The 25,056-nt window shown below is 42.7% G+C and overlaps 1 protein-coding gene across 1 annotated transcript in view; it reads left to right on the top strand.

Moving 5' to 3' along the window:
- LOC308297268 (attractin-like protein 1) overlaps positions 1-25,056 on the top strand; it is a gene marked incomplete at both ends in the record, with an annotated part of 368,613 nt that overhangs the window by 150,057 nt on the left and 193,500 nt on the right. Inside the window, 2 exon segments of the mRNA XM_080740683.1 lie at positions 7,393-7,650; positions 8,618-8,755. Coding sequence (XP_080596809.1) covers positions 7,393-7,650; positions 8,618-8,755 — 396 coding nt within the window.

Below are 25,056 nucleotides of genomic sequence, written 5' to 3' on the forward strand. Positions count from 1 at the left end.
ACAACCTAATAGTGCAATGTCGAAAATCAGTGCGAAAGAAACACACAAAACAACAGAAACAGCTCAGAGCAGAAGAAACTAGGCAGCGTGTCACCGCAAGACGCACATGAGCACTCTCCCTGGAAGGTCCTTAGAGGTCAAAGTCAGTACAGCAATAGTTCCAACCTAATAGTGCAAAGTAAAAAAAACAGTGCGAAAAAACAAAACAAAAAAACAGCTCAGAGAAGAAGAAACTAGGAAGCATGTCACCGCAAGACCGCAATAGTTCCGTCAGTCTAAGTTAGGAAGGAAGTCCTTTTCAGTCGTCCGTTATGTGTATCGTTGTACAGCTTAAGGGCAGCCGGTACAAAAGATTTTCCTAATCTCTCGCATCTCCGTCCTGGGTAGGCAAAGCGGTCGTTTCCTCTCTTACTCCAGTAGCTGGTGATCTCAAGATGGAGGGGGTTGGAGGAGTTCTCCAAGATGGAATCCAGCTTCCTCGCTGTTCACACCCTGGTTACTTCCTCCACCCCCTGCATGAGCTGACAGAGAATGTGATGTCAGATGTGTGTCAGACACAAGACTCTGAAATATGCTTACAGTATTATTCCATGTTAGTAACAGTAATCTGTAGCTGCAAACAGCAGACAATTGGACTCGAGTCACTATGACTCGACTCGAGTCAGACTCGACTCGCAAATTTGACGACTTGCAACTAGCCCTATTCACGGCCCGCCCACTCAGCATCCCCCTGGTGCTGAAGTCACGTTTTGAAGGGGAAACCCTACTAAAAGCCCATAGAGTTAACACAGAAATCGCAAATTTAATGCAATTTCCGAATAGTAAAGTATAAAATACGGCTAGCATGATCAAGAACACAAGATAGTAAAAGGCACAAAGCATTATAATTTACTTTACCGTTCGAAATAATGATTTGTTGGCTTTAAGTTCAGCTATTTCTGTATTAATTTCCCCTTCTAAACTGACGTCAGCACCAGGAAGTTGCTGAGAAATTTGCTGAGTGGGCGGGCCGTGAATAGGGCTAACTCGACTCAGACTTAAGGGCAAAAACTTGAGACTCGACTTGACTTGGAAGACAATGACTTCAGACTCGACTCGACTTGAGACACGCTGACTTGGGCAACTTGCAGCATGTTGTTGTTTTTTCATTGTAGGCTTTTTTTCCCCATGCGGATATCATTCTGATATGACCGGCAGGGCGGTCGTTAACGTCAAGCTACGCCACTCACCAAAGCAGTCGTGAACGCCACGCTATACTACAATCATCATCAAAATGTATCATCATCACTTTCTTTTACAACATTGGAACTGCCATTTCACTAAAATAACTAACCAGAGAAGAGCTAATCAAACACAAGTCAGCGGCAGCATCATGTCATGGTGACATAGGCTATGCGTGCCAATTAAACAGTAGCAGGCACCAGACCCAATCAACAGTTGCACTGTCGCACATAGACTAATAAAAGGTACAAAACCCAAATAAGTAGAGTTATAGGCCTAATATCAAGCAACAGAAATTAAATACTTTTAGGCTGCCTCTATGATGAGAGAGAGAGAGAGAGAGAGAGAGAGAGAGAGAAGAAGAGAAGAAAAAAAAGAGATGTCATCAGCGCATCTGAGCTGCGCTAACCCGACATTTGATCACAGCCAGATTTTATAGCCTACATCTGGCAAAATAAACCAAAACCCCCAAATAATGATAGTTTTAAATATCCAGCAAGCCACAAAAATGAATTAGCCTACTGGAAATCCATGTAGGCTCCCTGAGAGAGAGGGAAAGAGAAGTCTGCTCAGTGCTCCTCACCTCTTTCTCTTTGCGACTCTGACATGACGCTGTCATGATGAAGGACAATTAGGCTAATAGATATATTCCTTATGCAAAGAACATTGGTGTTATGTTGCTTTTTTAAGCAAATGGGAAGTTTTCTGCAGCTAGAATCAGTTTGACATTGTATGATGAGCTGTTTCTGCAGTGCACACTGAGTCATCTCCTCCTCGTTGTATTCATCCCTTTCGCCTGCTGACTGTGGTGCTCTGCGGGGGGGAAATCTCTGCCAGGTTAGGTTTCCACCCCTGGCCTGTACAATTCATAGGAGCCAAATGGAATGAAATCTGCTTAAACTGACTGACATACGGATACAGAACCATATAGGCTATAGGCTGTATAATGACTTGACTTGACATAACCTTATGACTCGACTCGACTCGACTTGACTTGCCCACAACAGAAAAAACTGGAGACTTGCTTGAGACTTGGACCAAATGACTTGCTATTCGACTTGGACTCGGATCAGAGGGATTTGTACAATTGTCTGGCAAACAGCTCTCCAAACCGACGTTCTCTATAACCGTTCGTTTTGTATTTATCATTTGAAAAATAATTTTAACTAGTGAAAATAGCCGATCTACAAGCACACAACCCCTCCCACCGCGAGGCGTTGTGTGCTTGTAGATCTGCTATGTTCAGTAGTTCTATGCGTTTTCAGGCTTTACTTTACAAAATAATGTACAAATTTGAAACTTGGAGATACAAGGTTTCTGCCCGACAGTGATGATTTGGTGCTTACTTACTGGCGTCTTCTCCCAGGCTCTCTCCCCTCTTCGTCTTTTCATTTCAAAATGTATTTATACCTGCGTGTGGAGGCAGAAGGTGCGTAGGCGGCTTTTGTTTTCCGTTTCCCTTTACCTTTGTTGATCAAAATATGACAAGGTGTTATATGAAACGGTACTAGGATATCTTATTTCCAAGCTGCTCAGGAATCGTTTTTCTTACTCTTACTGCCGGCTCCCCCCTCTACAGTACTTCGCTTTTTCTCATCTTGTGTTTAATTAATCATGGCTTGTTTTTCAAGCCAGTGAGATATTGGTTGCACTGTAAGCTGAAGCTAACGGCGCCTTGACCTTTATCCCTGGCATTGGTTGCAGTTTTTCCTTTTCTGTTTTTCTTTTAGCCCCGTCCCTAGGTCTGATCCTTAACTGGGTCGCTGCTTTTTCACATTATTTTGTCCAGAGGGCTGCTGTATGGTTCCCAAGTTGTCGGAGTCATACTTCAGAAGGTTTCTTAGACTAATTAAAGTATGTTTTTCACCTCCCAGTCCAAATTAAGTTTGGGGTTCTCAAACTCTCAATGAATAAATAAATATACACGTATGTGTTATTCTTTTTTTCCCATCCAAATCTGTTGCATTGCATTGTTGTCATTTTTTCTTGTGAGGAAGGCTTTTGGGCAAAGAATATTGTCTACTCTATCCCTCTCCTCTCCTCTCCTCTCCTCTCCTCTCCTCTCCTCTCCTCTGTAAACATTTGTACAAATGCATAACACTGAGAATTTTCATTGAGAAGATGCTCTGGGACGTGAACTACAATAGATATCACATGTCTTTTCTACTACATTCATCATCGTTGAGAAAAACACTAAAACATGCAAACAAACCAATTCCCTTACTCTGTACAGTAATTATCATTTGACAGGTCAAGTACAATTCAAGGTTAGATTTTAAATGAATGCTGTGTGGCCATTTGCTAGTGCAGATGTACTTATTTGGCTTCATTTGTAGTTACCTATAATGAAAATAGGTTCAAGTACTCTCTGCCACTCTGCACTCAATATAAATATGTTTTTCATTAACTGCTAATACACTATTATTAATGTAGGTGCAAATGTAGGTTGTAGGTGAACACACAGGTTAATGTACTGACATGGTGCCATTGTAAGTTCAAGTTTCACCACATAATTTCACAAAGGATTATTAAATGAACACACAAATGGACGGCAATATGGAATTTTACTACATCGATGACTGTCATTAAGTACTGTGAGCCTGGAAGGCTCTGAAAAGGTGCAACAGCTGGCAGCCAAGAGTAAAAATGTGTTTCCCCCTCTCGGGAAGAGCAGGTTCCTTCCAGAAGGGCATTTCCTGTGGAAATGGCCCTGAGTGACAGTTGTGTAATAGGAGGAACGTACAGCTGAATGTTGGCTGCTGTTAACTGAAGCTACAGCCTTGTAAGCCCTGCAGGCACACACATGCACACGCGCACACACACACTCGCGCGCATGTCTGGCTGCCTGCCTATACCTGAACTGTACTGTACGTCTGGTTTTGTCTCTCCCTCTTTCCCTCACTTTATATTACCCACATTCTTCTCTTCCCATAATGCACACAAGGCTGCTCAATTTATATGCAGTTTGGGGCAATTTAATTTAAAATACACAATAGACATAGTGAGACGATCTGAAATGTTATTAAGTAGGGATAGCTGCACAGAACAGGCACATTTTCTAGTCATGCCACCAGAAGGGATACCATTTTTGGAATCCCTATTGGATTTTGTGTGTGTGTGTGTGTGTGTGTGTGTGTGTGTGTGTGTGTGTGTGTGTGTGTGTGTGTGTGTGTGTGTGTGTGTGTGTGTGTGTGTGTGTGTGTGTGTGTGTGTGTGTGTGTGTGTGTGTGTGTGTGTGTGTGTGTGTGTGTGTGCGTGCGTGCGTGCGTGCGTGCGTGCGTGCGTGCGTGCGTGCGCGCGCGCGCGCTTCAGTACCATGCTTAGCTATGATTTTTTTCCTTTCCCCACTAGCACCAGGGCTGTAAGAATCTGTCAGTTCGTCATTCTTTTTTTTTTTTACCAAAATCTTTACCCCACACATTTTTGTAACCCATTTTTTTCACCCAGTGCCACTTGCTAAGTGCAATCCTAGGCGCTACTCTACCTCTGCCAACCTGGTTAGAGCCCTGAACTGAGCTCATGCTTCCTTCAATGCACGAGGAGTCCAAGCTGCTTTTTTTCACCTGACGGGGAGTTTTCCCCAGTGGGACGTAGCGCATGGAAAGAACACGTTATTCCCACACAGGGAGAACATGCGAACTCCACCTAGGGTATGTATGGGCACTGGTGAGGCGACAGCAATACCAACTGCGCCACCGTGCCCCTGTCTGTCCATCATTCTGTCCAACAAGATATCGCAAAAGCTATTGGTATGGAATTGGAAGATGAATTCTACTTCGATTACCGCGTCTGGCCTTTCCTCTATAGCAGGGACCCTAGGGGGTCCTCAGAATCACTACAGGGGGTCCTCCAAATCTTTGTGTGATAGAAACCTTTTCTCTCCTTTTTTATATGCATGCACTTGAACCCTGGTGTCCATATTCTGAGAACTTTAGAAAAAAAAATAGCAAGGCTATGATGCCTGCTGGCGTCGCCGGTTCGATTCCCGATCTGGACGACCTTTGCCACATGTCATTCCCCATCTCTCTCCCCATTTCCTGTCAGTCTACTGTCCTGTCAAATAAAGGCATAAAAAGCCCAAAAACAAATCTTTGAAAAAAAAAGAAAAAGAAATAGCAGATCTACAAGCTCACAACGCCTCACGTAGATCGGTTGTTTTCGGCAAAGAGGTTTGGTGTAGAGGGTAAAAAGAGCAGATTAAGTACAGAGTGAAACGTCAAGTTTATATAAGTATTGATGGTTCAAGTGGTTAAATATCTGAAAACACAAATTGACATGAATCCAAAATATACTCATGATTGTGTTGTCAAACAATCAAACTATATGGAATCTTTGAAAATGTTGTGGGGGTCCCTGCTTCATCTCTCTCTCAACTAAGGGGTCCTTGGCCTGAAAACGTTGAAGATCCCTGCTCTATAGTGCCGCTGTTTAGCCATCATCTTTACTTGCATATCACTTCACTTGTTATCTCAAAATGTAGTACTGTACTGTACTGTATGTGGATTAGCATAGAAGTTGCTGAGCAGCTTCTTGCTCCCCGGAGGATGGATTCTAACTACTGTATTTGAGTGACCCATTGACCTTTCCTCTAGAACAGGGGTTCTCAAACTTTTTTATACCACGACCCCATATTATGAGTGATTTTTTTGGCAACAAAAAAAATGTTTGTAATCATTATGAAGCGAGAGAGGACAAAGGTATGAGCATTGCAGACCTTGAATAATGGAACAGGGACACACATGCACACAATCACACAAAAACACATTTGTGGAACAGGCTATTTCAAGCAGAACTAGCTACTGTCGCAGTGAGAGCGCACAAGAGTGAAATAGATACACAAGTTCAGCAAGCACATCTGTGGCTTATGGAAATCACTCGTGTTCAAAGAAGGCATTCAGCTTCTGATGAAAATGCTGCTTTCACTTGACATTGAGTCGTTTGAGTCATCCCTCTAGTCTAGGCTATAGGAGACAACAACCTGGGTGACTTTTGTCATTCTATTTGGTCTTATTGTATAGTGCCAACGTACTTGGGATGCTGAGAGAGAGAGAGAGAGAGAGAGAGAGAGAGAGAGAGAGAGAGAGAGAGAGAGAGAGAGAGAGAAGAGAGTGATAAAGTTAACTTTGTCAGGCTAGTTTCTCTGAAAACTTGAGTTTTGTTTTTCTCCTCACCTGCGTACCTCTGCTCTCTGGCACATTTGGCAACAAATGCTCCAGCATGAGAATCGAATGGCGCGCTATGGAAAAAATAATATGAAATTCTTTTAATTTGTGCCAGAAAACTACTTTCTGAATGTCATGTTCACTTTATGAATACAAATGCAGCTCTTAACACACAGGAATGTTGGTGTAAAAGAAAATTCAATTTTGTCATAAATGCCGAGGGTCAAACAACAACCAAACAACAAGACGAAACAGAACGGTGAACAAACCGCTTTAGAGCAACACGGACCAAAGAAATCAAAGAACAACAGAGGTCACCCTATGCTTCAGAGGGACACTCCATTATTATTTCTGAGGAAATATAAAATCTGCTTGGCTTTGTGAAGATTCAACTTAAAATACAAACTAATACACCCACATAGGAAGAGCGGAGAACAACAATGCCTCAGTCAGACCGTCAACATAATAGTGAATGAGCCACCTTGAGGTCAACTACGTATCGGTAATCGATTCAGTGCCACTGCGTAAAAAATATAAACAATCGAGAGTGATGTAGAGTACAAACAATAAACACCGTGAGGAAAAAATATCCTGCTCACAAACCCTAGACTCGTCATACAGCGAAACTGTTAGAAAATAAATCTATATTTGTATCGTGGAGAAAACATTGTTCAGCACTGCATCACGGGGTATGTTGAGAAACTCACCAACAGTGGTGTAAAGTAACTGTACATTAACTTAAGTACTGTACTTAAGTACAATTTTGATGTATTCTAAAAGATCTAAAAGCGTTGCATCCCGGCGCGTTGTGAGCTTGTAGATCTGCACATTTTGAACTTTTACCTTTTGTACTTTAAGTACCTTTTGAAGCCAATACTTTCATACTTTTATTACTATACTATAATTTTAAATTGCAGTATTGACACTTTTACTTTTTCCACCACTGCTCACCAATGTTTTCCACTGTCTCTCTCTCCCATCGTTTTCTTCTGTCCGCCTCACCGTCCAGCCCTGAACTGCTCAGGCCTGAGGTCGTGCACGGAGTGCCTGGGACAGGCCGAGTGTGGCTGGTGTGGGGACCCCAGCGATACAGGCCGGGGGGTCTGTATGGAGGGCTCCTATCGGGGGCCTATGAGGGCCCCGCTGGGCGCCAGGGGCGGACCCCGGGACCGAGAGAGGGACAGGCCAAGAGACAGGGACATGGTGCTGGACCCGGGTCTGTGTTCCTCTGAGAGAGGTTACAACTGGGCCTACATCCAGTGCCCCGGTAAGAGCTCTCCACTCACTGCTGGTGGCTCTACAGCTACAGGGCTGTCGACATTACGACATTTCACTTGACGATTAATTGTCACACAAATAATGGTGATTAATGATTTAATTGTGTTTTTTTTTTAGTTTTTAGTTTTATTATTTCAATTAAATTCCAGAATAGTATCTTCAATTACATTCTTGTTTTTCTCATCGTTACTGGATAGATTCAGCAGTGTTTGACTTTAGTTTTCATCTTTTAACCGGTTTCAATCCCTATACTGTACGTCAAGCTGTTTATATCAGAACCCACAAATAAACACACATATACTGTACACACACAAAATGCATTTTGAGTAAAACACATCTATTATGTGTAATTTTAAAGCTGTACTGTGGAAGCTGCTCAACTAGTGGTCAGTAGCGGTATTGCTTTTTTCGGCCGTTTTTCGCCGCGGACCACCGCGGCCGCTGCGACCCCCGCGACCGCCTCCACCTCGCCGATACGAATCCATAGAGCCGTCTCCCATCATTTTTAGACCAGGATTGAGGGAGTAGCATGCAAGATTCCTTCACCAATGTAAACACAGTTGCTAAGGGAAGCTATTTTCTGAAGAGACAGCAAGACTCGCTGTGATTGGCCGGCGGTGTATGATCGGCGCTGTGATTGGCCGGTAGTGTATCATGTGGGAGATGACATCATTTTGCCGGGAAATACAGCCCCTGTCAAGGGTATGTAGAAAACATATAAAGAAAAGGCTTTTGGGGCTGAAATTAACGGAGTGGGTGTTCTAAAACTTTAGCGATTTAATAGTTAGGAACATTTTAAGATTTGTTTTATTAAAAAAGTTACATAGTATAACTTTAAGTTTTGTATACCTTTTAGGACGCACACCATTGGACACTCAAACACATATTCACCCACCGACTTGTGTGTGTGTGTGTGTGTGCGTGTGCGTGTGCGTGCGTGTGCGTGTGCATGTCAGCATGCCAGTGTAACGGTCACAGCAGGTGTGTGAACAGCACCGTGTGTGAGCAGTGTGCCAACCTGACCGCCGGAACACACTGTCAGAGCTGCATGGCGGGATACTACGGCGACCCCACCAATGGAGGGAAGTGCAACGGTGAGTTCCCAGTCTCTCTCCGCCTTTATTGTCATGAGACAAGCACTGTAACGTCTGGAGTGTTAATGTAACTCAGACTGTACACACATGGAACCAAGTGGAGCCGCGAAGTGTCCAATTTTGGTTCCATTCGCCCACTCACAAATGGACAAATGAGTATCCAACCTGATACATTTACTATTTTCAGGGTTGCCTCTGTTCTGTTGGCGCACGCTTATTTTCCGGTTGAACAGCAGCATTTGTGTGTAGTCCTTTCATTCTGAGAAAAAGACTGATTTATTGTCACAAATCTCAATTGCTGTTTGGAACTCCCTTTTAAGATGATGAGTACTACATGACAGCCCTGGTGCTCAATATTTATCATACATAATAAATCAACTAAGTGATGTTTGTTCATGAACCCATTAAAACCTTAAAAGCATCTATGTTATGTTATTTTAGATTTTAGTTTTAGTTTAAAATAACAGATATAAAAGCTCGCAGTGCGTCACTTCGTGCCGTGCTGCAAGCTCTGCTACTTTTGAATATGTTTGAAAAATTAAAAAGTTGAATCATTTTGTATTTCTTAACACAAATCTTCTCCTCTGGGGCTCCTTGGCACAAAACATTTTCAGATGGGGGTCGGCGCGGACAAATACATATCATTTAAGGGGGTCTTTGGCAAAGCCTCAGGTCTTAATGGGTCAAATGTTTGTTCATTAACAAACATCATAACATGGCCAAACAACAATAGGGAGCATTCTTCCAACTGCATCCCAGGTCTAACTCCACTCTTTGGTCCCGGGGACCCAAGAGCACACGTACAGTACATTACTATTTGTTGTTTTAGTGTAGTGTATGTGCAAGACGTGCCTGGATGTATTGTATACCATATTAGTAAGAATTTGAGATCTTAATAGATGTTCCCCCTTGTTGCTGCACTTATTACCTAAGCATAATTCAATTTGAACAGTATATTAGGAACAGCGCATTCAAAAGTGCAGTATCCAGGATGGATGGATGGATGGGCGGACAGACATTCAAAAGTACAGTATTATAGTGCAAAGTGCAATATATGCAGGAGATTTGACCAAAAATGTAAACATGAGAAAATGTATGCTCTTTATTGAGTATTTACAGATTGAAGACTTGGGGGGGGCTCTAGACCAGGGCTTGATGGTCCCGCGAGGAGCTGTTCCCGTATCAAACGGTGATAGCTCCACTCAGAATGCTGGCAGATTAGAAGCTTTTCCGGAACCTTCTGTGAGACCGAATAATTTCAGCTGTCTGCGGTGGTATAGCCGCTGTTGAGGCTCACTCGCCACAGTGTCTGTTCATCGTCCACAAGTGACAAACTGCTCTCTTTCTATATTATAATTTAATATCGGACATTTGGCAATGGTTGTATGAGAATGAACAAAAATAGTAAAAACGAAAGGGAGATTTGTGTAGACGGTAGTATCCATAGCAATACAGAATATTTCCCGCACCTGTAAGCTGTCATTTGGAAGGGTGCAGTAGGTGAATGTGGCCTGGTGGGGGCAGTGTTTAAAAAGCCGTGGGGGTTAAGCTCTTGTCTTCTAGACAAGACGAACAGGGCCACTGGCTTGTGTGGAGACTGTCTACAGCGAATGAGGCGAGCGTTACATGTGTAGCACAGGACAGGCCTGTGATATGCAGCGGTCCCATAGCTCTCCTCCTCATTTCACGTTATTTCCAGCGAATAGCAAGCAGCCAGCGTTGTCCCAGAGGAAACAGGTTCGCTGTGTGAGAGAGATTCATATGTGCGTAGGACACACACACGCACGCACACACACACACACACACACACACACACACACACACACACACACACAGTGAAATGCCGACACAGACGGCACTTAAACCTTCACGTGTCAAAGCGAGGTGACACACGGTAAAAAATCACGACACACGTGCGCAGACTGCCACATGCACGCTGACACACTCTAACAAACGATCACACACAGACTGATGCATAATGACACAGTCAAATACGCAAAGTATGCACACAACCACACATACATTGACCCACAATGTGGCACACACACGCACGCACACACACGCACACACGCACGCACGCACGCACGCACGCACGCACGCACGCACGCACGCACAAACGCACGCACGCACGCACGCACACACACACACACATACACACACACACACACTGAGTGAGTGAGTGAGTGGCGGAGAGTGGAGCAGCAGGGAGGACCGGTCCCATCACTCTCAGGGTGACAGATGTGCGTTTTGGCTTGGCGCTGGCGTGACATTAAATCGCTCTTAATCATTTTCTTATTTCCTGAGTTGACTGGTGCCTCAGTGCTCAGCACAGAGCTGATAGATGCAGGCACGCCTCCCCAATACTTCCCCATGCACTCCTCTCTCTCTCTCTCTCTCTCTCTCTCTCTTTCTCAAAATCTTTTCTCCTCCTTCTTTTGCTGTGCTGTGTGTTTTGTCTTTGTCTCCTCTCCTCTCCTGCCCAGCCGCTCTAATGTTTTAGTGATTAGAGTGGAGGGAGCGACGGAGCCGTGTCATTTGGGCCACACCTCCACGCCGCTCCTTTATTGGCTGGACTCAGGGGTGTCGCACCACATTCTGGGCCCTGGGTACGAAGGATTCACTCACATTTTGTGCTTTAACTATTGAACAATAGCAGATATACAAGCTCACAGCACTCACACACTCCGAGCTTGTAGATCTGCTTTTTTTTTATCGGGAAAATGTGTGCAAGTCTTTGAATATTTCAAGTCCTTCTAAGGTTTTTTGAAAAACCTATGTTTCTATGTCAGTGGTGCTCAAACTTTTCATGTGAAGGACCCCCAAAATGATGTATTTGGCCATGGACCCCCATCTCAAAATATTTAGTTCCATGGACCCCCCAGAAGCAAAATTTGAGTTAAGAATGTTCGCTTAAAAAATACATATATTCAAAGATTTCCACTCATTTTCATGACTTGTGTATCTGCTATTCTTCAATAGCTAAAGTATAAAATAATTAAGGCCCCCTCCACCTTGGGCCCTAGTAACTCAGTCCCACTTTTCCCCCCCTTGCGACGCCCCTGGCTGGACTGAGCGGACTGACTGGCCACAGACTCGCACTCATCCATCCATATAACCATCTATCCTTCCCTCGCTGTTCCCATAGCCATAACTCCTTGCTTCACTCCTCCCCCCCCTTTCTCTCTCTTTCTCTCTCTCTCTCTCTCTGTGACGCGTGGAGCGTTTAGCCTTCGTAACACTAAGAAAAAAAGACAGCTACCTTTTTCTCCACTGGGGATGGGAGGAGGGGAGCGTGTTTGAAGAAAGAGCAGCGGCGTGCAGAGAATGTTAGAGAGGCAGGGGCTGAAATTCCTAAAAGGGCCTTTTTGGTGGCGCGACGTGTTGTGAGCTTGGAGGTCAGCTATTTTCGGTGCGTGATACCACACTGAACATAGCATAATCAGGTCAATACTGGAGATGTGGTGTAACAGCATGGATTTCTACACAGAGAGGGCAATTCTTTCAACATAAGATGCTGCATTCAGGTTCAGGAGATTTGGACAAGGCAATTCTCTTTTATGCCGCCTTCAGGTATGGCATGGGAAGGGGGCATTTGCATCTCTTTCACCATAGTAAAAACTGCATTCATGGTCTGGAGAGGGCACTTTACAGATGGATAAAAGGGCAGGGGCTCAAGCCCCCTTTGATGTCTATGTGTGCATGTGCTTGAGAAAGAGCATGGGGGTGAGGGAGGGAAAGGGCGAGACAGAAGGGGGCAGACGGAGAAGGAGACGGATCCACGGTTTGGAGGGCTGTGCAAGGTTAATAAGGGAAGGAAAGGACAGTTGCCCTTGAACAGAGGGATGATGGAGAGATTGAGAAAGAGGGGGAGAGGTGGAGAGGGACGGACACGGAGGACGGAGAGGGGAGACTGTCTGTCCCCACATCCCTGTGTCAGTGATTAGCCGTCCTTTTCAAGGGGGGTGTGTGTGTGCACGTGCATGCGCGCGTTCACGCTAAAAGCTGGAGAGACTTGGAGACCCCTGTTACTGAACAAACGCTCTATAGCATTGATTACTAACAGAATGTAGAGCTGTATAACACTTATTTTAACATAAGAAAATCACTTACTGCACCTTTAACTGAGCATTGAAAAGTACAGTTACGTAAGGGATAACGTCTGGCTCAGCGGTCGTTATCGAGAAATAAAATCCCGACAAGCTGATGCCACAGATGCGAAGCTATGTTTACATAGCTGTCATGTTGGATACAGCATAAAGTTCACGCAGTGCAGCATGTACTTCGAGCCTTTGATTAGGCATTGGTCTGTTATCCAGAAATAACACACCGCCTGATTTCAGCGATTGACCAATCAGAATCAAGCATTCAACCAAGCCGTGTAATAAACGCAGTTAACACATTCAGACCTTGGACTTGGTAATAGGACTTTCAGTATAACCAGAGAATCGGGCATACCAAAACCCCACCATACTGTATGTTTTATAATTATTCCGGGTCCCACAAGGCAAGACAGTTCTTTCAAACTGTGCTGAAAAAGTTTTAAGAATTGTGTACCCTTCTAATAGACCGAAACGTTCACCCCGTTAAACCTTTTTCTTGCATTTGAAGACAGCTTGCAGGAGTTTTTCTTTTTCTTTTAGTAAGAAAGGCTATAGACCGTAGAGAATACAAAGCTAAATTGTAAGCTACATACAATGTGACGGTGCCACTAAAGTCTTACTTCTTAAGTCCCAGTTCCAGTCACGTCTGACTGTTTAAGAACAGGGGGAGATTAAAGGAGAAATGCACTGTACTTCTTGACTTGGTTCAAATGAGTTAATCCTGTTATAGCCAATAAAAACAGACTTTGGTGAATGCTTGCTCTTCTCTCCTGCTGCCAAAGCATCAAACAAAACAGTCAGGTTTTCCTGCCCCACAACTTGCAATGTCTTGCAATAAATCCGGGCTGTCAGGTGGAAACCTTGTGTAGTATGTCCAAAACCGTTACCTTTCAGGAAACGGAAGGAATGTTTCTGAAATAGTGACAATAGCCGATAGCTGCAACACAGTCTCTACACATTACACAGTACATGTATAGTACATGACTTTCTTCAGCATTGCAAACTCTGACCAAGCTTCCTCTGCACTTACTGTACGTAGAGAAATAATCTCAGAGGACTGCTACAATGACACAACATATACAGTATATATTTTTTTCTTCCAAAGCGGTAAACCGTGACAGAATATCCATTGTGTCAGCAAGGAATCCTCTATCAAGTATGCTAAAGTACATACCTTCACTTCATGTCATCAAAAGCAGTGCTTTCTCTCAGGGCCTCTTTGTTACCTTCAAACATTGGTTGGGCTGTGGAGGAGTCCAGATACAGTATTCCCTTTGAAAATGCTTTGAGAGAAGGACCACATGTATATCCTTAATCATTTAAACCTTTTGTTCTGTCAGAGTCCTGAGTATCGTTGGCAGCCATGTGCTCCAGGACATCTCAGGGCTTTTAGTGATCTACACACCACTGACACAGCATTGTGAATTGAGTTCACAACGGGGCTCATCCAACCTTTTTCTGCAATTTATGCAGTAACTGAAATCCTGCTGAAAGTTTTATCCTGTTGCACAGATTTGGCTGCGTCATTTTCAACAAAAGCATGACAATGCACGTTGTATTGCACACCAACTCTGAGTTGAATTCTCTTTTTTCTATTTTCTTTTTCTTTTTACAACTCGTTGCTTGGCGGCATCCTGTCACACTGAAAACAGCTGCAAGTTTTTTCTCTCCATATAAGTTCTTCTCTGTCAGCAATTTTTTCTTCCATCTACAATTCCAGAGTTCCTGAACTATTTTGTTTTAATCTTATTGTCGTCTATGTACCTCACATAAGAAATGAGTATTGTACTGTTACTTATTATGGCTGTGGACTCATCCAGTGTTATGGAAAAACACAAGACTTTTTAGCACGGCTACAGTATGTCAGCATCCTCCACAAGTGTACTTGCCATAGCTTCTGAAAGAGCTGTCTCATCGAGGTACAGTAACTTCCAAAACTTGATGTGTTGTGTGTGGGACTCCATCTCTTTCATGAATTTATTTTGAGAGTGGGCAGTGCTACTGTGGGCAGTGATGTGTTTGTGGAGCGGCCACTATTCTACATTCAAACACTTCTAATTTAATGTCAAACATCCGGTGGTGTAAACAGTGAATGTATTAGTATATTAGTGTGTGTGTGTGTGTGTGTGTGTGAGTGTGAGTGTGAGTGTGAGTGTGAGTGTGAGTGTGTGTGTGTGTGTGTGTGTGTGTGTGTGTGTGTGTGTGTGTGTGTGTGTGTGTGTGTGTGTGTGTGTGTGTGCGTGTGTGAGAGAGTGTGCATGTATACAGTGTACCGGTATATATATATATATATATATATATATATATATATATATATATATATTCATTTTATTTATTTATTTTCAAGCTCTTTGGGAGCTCTGACCAAATAGTCATGCATATAAATAAGCCCTACAAAACAAGGAATCGGGACATTTTGATTTCTTGCATCCCAATTAACATCTCCCCAGCTAAATGGATTGAGCAGTGAAAATACTCTTCCGAGTGAATGAGCGCTGGGAAACGCTGACTCTTGGCTTCATATTGGATGAAAGTTTCCTAGTAAATGCAAAGAGGCAGGCTTCTCATCGTCTCACCGTCTCTTTACTGTGGTCTCAGAGAGAGATTTTAGGAAAGGCCAATGTGCTTTCCTCCAAATGGGCCTTCAAGACAACAACCTCAACTTTGTGTTATTACTTCTATTGCACGGTATCATTCAGTAGAATGGCATTCTAGCACAGAGAGCGCCGTGACCAAAAGCTTTATTGCTTTTATAAATGTTGCATGATCTACTTTACTATTGTGCTCTCTCACTTAATCGTTCTTATTCTCTCGCCTTTCCTTCATTTCCGCTCTGTATCTCTCTTCTCAGTGTCTGCTATTCTTTGCCCTGGCTGCTATTCACTCCTGGCAGGGAATGAGTGAGTGAAAGAGTGTACAAGGCTGCAACATGCAATATATAGTTCCTAAAAGACATCAGTGAGAGAAAGAAAGGACCATGTGCACAACAGGATGTTCAACAGTGAAAAGTTACAGACCTTTGTCACTCTGTTTATCCCATGTACAATGTGCTTATACGGTAGTCTTTTTCACCTTAACGTCTAATCTCATGTACTGTTCCTAGCTGCTGCTTTCTGGACCTACCAAAGTGTTACTGTGCCACCTTTGTGCCTAACCTTATATGCAACTTATGTCTAACCTCATGTACATACTGTACCCACTGGATTCTGCTATGTGGATTATGCTATGTGTAAATATCTTAGATTTGACATTTTTCTTCACATATTTCACTTTAATGTGAGATTTATTTTCTCCTTCCTCTGCCTGTCCCCCTCTTGTTCTCTTCCTGAAAACAACACAAATGATGGACCTTACACAACATTTCACCCACGTCTTTACACCTGTAAAGTGTAAATCTGTGAGGTGACAACAAAGTTTATTCTGATGCTGAGGCTATTATGGTTGTTGTTGAAGCTTGGAGGAAAGGTGTTAATTGTGTCAGGATGTGGAGAGGGAACGCAGTGACACCATGACATATTTGCGTTTATAGGTCTGGCTTGCTGCCGTTGTCTATCTAGCCAACAGAACAAGCAAGTGCACAAAGCCATAGAGCCATTGCCGTACACTAATTTTCCAAGCAGCCATTTGGTTTCTGCAGATCTCACACAAATTGCTGTTACTCCTGGAGTATAGACAAAGTCTTGGTGATGACGATGAAGAGAATGATGATCATGAGCTATTTATGGAAACAAGTTGCTCTGATGATCTTTTAACTGCACTGATGAGCCTGCACAATTAATAATTCCACCGACCTTTCTTGTACAGTAATAAGATTTGGCAATACAGATTGATTCTGATTCTGTTGCTTCATCAGAGTACCTGTGGCCTACGGACTCTGCTGAGAAGATAATAGGGTCCTGCTTAAGTTGGGAGGAGAGGTGTTAATTGTCAGGGTTTTGACAAGGCAAAGGTTGGTGTGTGGGTACATGGTGCTGATTGTGAGAGATTTATGCAAGAGTTATCTAAAGGTGAGACAGTTGGCGTGCTAATATTAGGACGTGTTAATGCTACTGTGTCACTCACTTAATGGCGAGAGGCTCGGGGACCCCCCATTTGTTCCAAACGTCATGAAATTCCTTTGAGGCATACGAACGGACAGAACACATCCCGAAAAATAAAGCGTTGGCCATGGATGTCTGCCGGCGGAGGCATAACAATAAACCAACAGAACTGCACTAGGCAGATGAATACCGTAATTAAGCATTAACACACGAGAGGGAGTGCTTTATCTATGTTATTGGCATGGCTGTGCTGCGGCATATAGGCACCTCATGTGCCAATAACAACTCTAACCACTTTATCACAACCTTGAGAGTTTCATTGCTTTTATTAAACGGTTACCAAATATGGCAACATGAATATCATAGATATTATAACAATTTCATTACAAGGATTCTATGAGCAAGTAGTCCCTTACTGCTTGTACAAGCTGAACCCCATGAATATTGTATTGTAAACACACCTTTAAGCTAATTATTGTAAATGTGAAATTATTCAATATTGAGCAACTGCAAAGACTATTATTGCTTAAAGTATGATCAGAAACAGTTTTTGTGTACAGGTGAGATACTTTCCAGACAGCCATTTTTCTTTTAGCATTTTCTTGAATTGATATACAAATATACGAAGGCAGACTTCAAAGGCATGGTTTCTATTCGTGCTCGGATGGTGTAGTGGTAAAATCCCTGCCCACCTCCACAGAGGGTGTGGGTTCGAACCCACAGTGGTGGGTTGGTGATTGTGATTGGTGATTATGCCAGACCTATCAAGCAATCATATTGTGGTTTTGACTGATTGATTGAATACTTTATTAAGCGCCTTACAGACGGGGCGCGTTTGCCGCGGGCTTTCTCGCTTGGATCAGCGGGGATCGCACTGCGGTGGAGACATAAACACAATCACTCGGCGAGTAAACGCCGGGCAGTGTTTCAAAAAGACGACCACAATCGAGCTCTTGCCGCCTGCAAAAATTTCACGGGACTGTGCTCGCCTGCCTCTCCGCTCCTCAACTTCTCCGCGCGCCATTGGCGATGCCAGTGGTGAGCAAGTTGGCACCTCGACAGAGTGCAGTTCTAGTTGAAAGTTAATTTTCACGCGTAAATCGTGAGGTAAACAGCATGAGGTACAGTCAGACATTTAGGCTAAAAGGATAACACAAAACAGTTCTGGGGAGTTGTTTCCATCATAACAATGACTTAGTACATGACAGATTTGTGCTACAAATTCAAGTGTTACAATTTATTAAACACATTTAGTAGACACTCTTAATCCACACTTACAGTACATCAAATCCATGTGTTAATACTATATGAGTAATAAGTATCAAAATGTTATTGCCACTTTAGTTTACACCTCCCCTCCCTTCGCTCTGCCATTATACTTTTCTCTTCTATCGCACGACGCACGTTAAAGACTAATTGAACAAGTTGAAATTCCTTCCATATAGCTACTTCTTTTTCATTTGCACTTGAGAGAGAGATTCTATTGAAATAATTCTGAGAGAGAAATGGCAGGCACTGCAGCAGAGAGGGAGCGTTTTAGACGTATAGCGTGGGTGGTTACGGGTCCGCTGGTTTTGAAGTCAAACTGCACTGTAATGAAGTGGCAGGGGAAAGTAGAGAGTTTGCTGGAACACCACAGGAGTCCGTGATTTCACCATTAAGATACTTTTCAGCGCCTTGCCCCCGATGAGATCCACAGAGCTGGATTTCTTGAAGAAATATCAACTAGGAGCTAGTTGATGTATTCTTCAATCACCCCTTGTGTCCCCACTCTCACTATTACACACACACACGCACGCGTGCACGCGCACTGTACTTTATTTTTTTTATTTTTTTTATAAGATTTGTTTTTGGGCTTTTTATGCCTTTATTCGATAGGACAGTAGACTGACACGAAATGAGGAGAGAGAGGGGGAATGACATGTGGCAAAGGTCATCCGGATCGGGAATCGAACCGGCGACGCCAGCAGGCATCATAGCCTAGTATGTGGTATGCGCCTTGACCACTAGGCCAGCGGGCGCCCGGTAATGTACATTTGTATCTGTGTTTGTACGCAACTACATCTGTGCGCTTGAACAGATATACACATAAACAAAAATGCATACACACAAACTTACAGACAATAGGCACAGGTGCACATCTACAAGCACACATACTGTAACGTACAGACACACCACACGTGCACATCCATGTGCACTCCCACATGTGGAGGCAGGAGGCAGCGGGCTGAGAAATTGTGCACTCTCTTCGGGGGGCTTGCACAAGTCACTGCAAATATGATTTATATCAAACCAGCCCTCCTCCTCTATAAGAGAACAGGCTTTTTTATTGCAGCTTATTTCTGTGTTGTCAGCAAATGCTCTGGGTGATGGGCTTTCCCGTTTGTCCACTCCGTGCCTTCAATCCCCCTCCATCTCTCCCATTCTGTCTCTTTCTTCATCTATCTCTACCCCCTCCGGTTGCTCTCTCTCTCATTCTCTCTCTCTCTCTCTCTCTCTCTCTCTCTCTCTCTCTCTCTCTCTCTCTCTCTCTCTCTCTCTCTCTCTCTCTCTCAAACTCAATTGTTCAGTTATTCCTGACACTTCAGTCCAATAGTGTCTGCAGACGGCGTGGAGAGGCTGAGTGTTTCTTTTCAAGTAAGGCACATTTAGAGACTTGATAGACTAAAAGGAATGAATGAATCCATTGTGCAGCGAGAGAGACAGAAAGTGGCAGGGTGCTAAAGGAAGCTGATCAACTCAGACCAACAGTATATGTTCCACTCAGACGCCTGATTATTAGACCTAGATGAAAACCTGTCCTGTTTCCAGTGCTCTGTATCAGTGGTTCTCAACCTGTGGGTCAGGACCCCCAGGGGGTCTCCAAATTATTTTGGCGGGTGCCCAGATGATTAACTTAATGTGCCATGTTGTTTTTTCACTCTACAGTTAACAAATCAACATACAGTTTAAGTGTATAGAGGGTATATGCACATTCCTAAAGTGACAATTTAAGGACTTACCTCTAAAATGACTACTTAAACATTGGCCAATTTGTCAAACATTTGAGGCAGAAATTGTGAAAATAGCTGATGTAGATCGGCTATTTTCACAATAGAACCGTGTTATAGGCTACAAAATGTAATTCCTGAACTCTTAGTGCTCGTCAGGGTGGGGGCGTCCCTAGTTAAAATATGATTATTTTGGGGGTCGTGGCCTGAAAAGATTGAGAACCAGTGCTCTGTATGGTACACATCACCTGCGCTGCTTGCATCCCCTCTTTCACAGATTACATTTATACGGTACTTAGCGTGACATATTCTGTTAACTCTGTAAAAGGCAGTGCAATGTTCTGCGCAAGATTGTCTAGAGTACATTCTGTAATTATGCCACAATGAGAGCAAAATCAACTATATTTCCTTAATTATGTGCAAATCACCATACCAGCCTACTAGAACACTTTGACAGTGTTGTTGTTGTCTTAACTTTGACCGAATTTGTCCTGCTCTTACCAAACCGTAAGTGAAAATTAGGCACTTTTCAATTAATTTGATGGTGTAGGAGCCCAACACAGCTCACAGGCTATGTTTTACAGTTTTGAGCGGCATGGTTTTGCACATAACCTAAAAGTTAAGGGAGAAACGGGTGTGATGGAGACCGTGTAGGAGAGACCGACGGTAGGAAAGCTGTGAGGTTTCAGAGACATGGGCCTTTTACCACTAAGCTGTCTGTTGACACTAAGTTAGTTTACTTTTGGAACGTAATGTAGTCTGGTTTATGTGAGTGTTGCGGAGATGGCTGTCAAAACTGTTGCTGAAGCACTCAACGTGTGTGTGTGTGTGTGTGTGTGTGTGTGTGTGTGTGTGTGTGTGTGTGTGTGTGTGTGTGTGTGTGTGTGTGTGTGTGTGTGTGTGTGTGTGTGTGTGTGTGTGTGTGTGATAAAAGGGGAGGCTGTTTACACTTTGCTACTGTCTACAGTGCTTTTTTATGTTTATAGGCAGAGAGGAAAGAAAAATAAATGATTATCATTTGACTGCCTTACTGGGACATTGAACAATAATTGCAAAAAAAGAAAGAAAAAGAAAAACACTCCAACCAAAAACAACAGGTGTTGATGAAAAAAAAAATATGCTCAAATAATATTTTCTACATTAAAGTAGTAGTGTTCATCTCCGTCAAGAACTCTGTTAACCACTTATAAATGCACTTCCAGCCCTTGTTCCCAATCCCTGTCTACACCAAACCTTGTGGCCAAAAATAGTCACCTTGTGAGCTTGTAGATCTGCTCTTGTAGATCTGCTTGCATGTTCCCCAGAATTTCCCCAGAACTACCATTCTTCTTTGGAACCCCTTATTATCTGAACATATCGTCACTGTCAGGTGGAAACTTTGTAGGCATATGCCCGAATAACTTTTCAGGAAATGCAAATATTAGATCTAATAGATCCAATGTAGTTATTATTAAGTCACAAGCAAATATCTTTCATTGGTTCTGTAATATGAAACCCACAGACAGACTTTAAGAGGTGGTGCCACCGTTTTCTACTTCTCTAATCTAATGGACTCCCAGGTGTGGTTATAATATGTAAATGTCTTCCTTGTGTATTTGTGGTTTCTTCCTGAAAGCTGAAAGCCTCTTGGGTCAAAAGGCCCATTTGAACTAACTTCAGCTGGGTCACCACCCACCTGAAAACCAGGTATACTTAATGAACAGGTGGGTGTGGCTGCATAAAAACATAATTTTAACACTTTCTGTACACTTTAAAAAAAAAAAAAAATCTTTCTCCAAGTATAATCATGATATGTGATGATCATGTTGTAGGGCTTGTCATTATTATAGGTAAAAGAAATCTATACAAAAAATCTTTCCAATATCATTACAAATAGCAGATGTACAACTTAAGCTCTCAGCACTTTGCGATGCAATGTGTTGTTAGCTTATACAGTAAGTAGATCCTCATTCTTTTTACACATTTCGTAAAAAAAAGTGAGGGTCGAGCCTTTGCTTTACCTTGACCCCTGAGAACTACACTGCTTTATTTACAGGTCACTCTTAAAGAATGACCATCAGCTTTATAAAGTCAGATGCATTAGACTTCTGCACACACACACGCACACACACGCACGCACGCACGCACGCACACACACACTTATTTATTACTATAGGCCCTTCTGATGACATTCACAGAGGACATTTAGTGTGTGCACGCACTCACGCACGCGCGCACACATGCAGGCTCGCGCGCATGCACGCACACTCGCACGCATGCACACACGCACATTTGTATTACTGTGACTGTTAGATGCCATTACATTCTATCCATCCACAATGAGTGAATGACCTTTTGGCTTCGTGAAAGGTTCCCAGAGTTTGATAGCACATTCCTTTTCACTGCATCTACTCTGATACCATTTTTAATCAACTCTCGGGATTGTTGTTTTAGAAAAGCTTAGTTATGGCTTACGACAAGCATGCCAGTGGATATGGGCCATATCATGCTGTCAACGCACATCAAAATAATCAATGTCTAATAAGATTTTTTTCCTTTCTGGTCCCATGGCTCACTGCCCATGTTACATTTTGATACTCGGCTCGCTGTGCAGAGAAAGAGCTCGGGGTGATTTTGAGGCCCTTCCTTGGCATTTTCGATCGCTCCTCCCGCTCCCGCGGTCTGACAACTCAAATTGAATGTGTGCACGGTAAAGATCAATTCTGACTGAGACATTGCTGATCCAGGCACAAAGAGAGCATCAGCCTGCTGTGTGGGGTGTTCTTTATCACTGTCCACATCCATCTCAACTCAGGTTTCTGGACACACACGTCCACACCTCTTTGCTATACTTGTGTAAGTACCTTTGGGCAATGCCTGTTTTAGTATCGCTGCTGTAATACAGTGATTCTCTCAACGTTTTTAATGTCACCCAGTTTGATGAGCAATCAGGCAACAGAACCCTGTTTGATACGATATGTATCTCTGTGAACTACTTTACAATGTGACATCCTCAGTGCTCATTTAGAACGGGTACACATTATAGTGTATCATTATTTTATACTATTGAAAAATAGCAGATATACAAGCTCACAGCGCGGCACCGAGTGCCGCGCTGCGAGCTTGTAGATCTGCTATTTTTGAAAAATCGAGAAAATTTGAATTTTGACCCGATTCTATAATTGTCTTTTGAATCCTTCTAAGGTTTTTTAAAAAACCTGTGTTTCTATGTCAGCAATCTGGCCAGCCATCGTCAAAGAAAAGGTCCTTTTCACTTAAATGAAGCTCGGTTAGTCTGTTCTTAAGTGACTACTACAGTATGTCAGTGGTTCTCAAACCTTTTCATGTGAAGGACCCCCAAAATTATATGTATTTGGCCACGGACCCCCATCTCAAAACATTTAGTTCCAGGGACCCCCCCCCCAGAAGCAAAATTTGAGTTACAAACGTTCGCTTTGAAAATACATAATTCAAAGATTTGCACACATTTTCACGACTTTTTCAAAAATAGCAGATCTACAAGCTCGCAGCGCGGCACTCGGTGCCGCGCTGTGAGCTTGTATATCTGCTATTTTTCACTGGTTAAAGCATTCAATAATTCTAGGCCTAAATGGGTTAACTAAGTTTGTACACTCTTCTCTTACTGGAGACTCCCTTGAACTCCCTTTAGACTCCCTTGAACTCCCTCAATGCCCCCTGGGGGGTCCCTGCACCCCACGTTGGGAACCAGTGTGTGTTGTAGGGGATGCTACAGTAGCGTGGGTGGGCTTGTGCTGTGACTTGTCAGAGAGCAGAACTAGAGAGGGCAGTACTTGGAACGAATCATCCCGGATACTTTTTTTATTTAATTTTGTATAAGACAATGCCCAGTGTGGCCATGTGCTCCTTTATTTACATCTTGGCCACATTGGAACGTTCCTGTTGCCGGTGAAAATAAGGTAAAAACACTGAAAGAGGTGTGTTAATTAATTATCAAATGTATTTATCACATCACAGTTTCACAGGTGTAAAATAGTGGGTGAAATCAAATTAAACAGAACAAATAAAGATATACTTACAGTATATACAGATGGAGTATGTAAAAGCAGATATATACGCCTATGTGTGGCACAACACCGTAGAGCTCAAGACCCCGATGTTAGATAGGAGAGTGTAGAGGGCAGCGATTCAGGACTCCCGAGTTGGTGTTGATCCCATCGCATCTACATGATATTTTGGAGGTTAGCATCATATGCAGGTGTTTAAATGTTATTATGAAGCATCAAAGGTGGGAAAAAAGTAGCAGCAAATTTAAATCACTTTAATTTCAATTTACTGTGTACCTGCCCTCAACCTGAAACATCCTAACCCTGCAGGGAATATTTTATGCTTGTCATTCACTTCTCAAGAAAGAGAAACATCAATCTTTTTGAATTACATTTGTTACTTTGATGAAAACGTAATTTTGGGGCATCGTTAGAAATCAATGAAAATGTGATGACAGGGGGTTTAATCTTTTGTCTTTGCATTTTATGTGAGATCCTGTCATTGGACTTTATGTATATTGACTGGTTGATAGATTTTTTTATTGGTCCACCATGGCACCATAAAGATCAATAACAACAAAAGTAGTGAATCATCTATATTATATTTATATTTTATGTAACATATAATTTGTCAGTTTTTTTCACCTACATGAGCTGTTTGTCCATTACGTATTGTGAGGGAGCTACATTCATTCTCACACATGGTGAAAACCTGCATACTTAGTACACACTGACTGTACACACATGATTGACGATACATCTTCAACACCTAACAGTCAACGTGGGGACAGTTAAGTCAACCTGTTTGTTTGTTTGTTTGTTTGTTTTAAACAGCTCTTAAACCGTTAAATGTGTCGCATCCATGTGGGCCATTTTATCATGCTTACAGTATGAGTCAATGTACAAACATTATTACAAGGAACAGGATGTGCTTGTGTAATCTTTGATTGTTTTGGAATTATCCTGCCTTTATTTCACCCTGCTTATTTCCTATGATTAGATAGAGTTGTCATATAGTTTTGTTGTTGTTGAAATACTTGATTCTATTTTACTCTGTTGAAATAAGAACAACTTAAAACATATAGCCACAAGCGCAATGAGCAAGGTCCAAGCATATTGTGAGCATTTGGATGCTCCATAAGGAATTGTGGTCATTACAATGTGCTG

Source organism: Nannobrachium achirus (assembly GCF_963921795.1).
Source record: "Nannobrachium achirus genome assembly, chromosome: 13".
Taxonomy (NCBI): Eukaryota; Metazoa; Chordata; class Actinopteri; order Myctophiformes; family Myctophidae; genus Nannobrachium; species Nannobrachium achirus.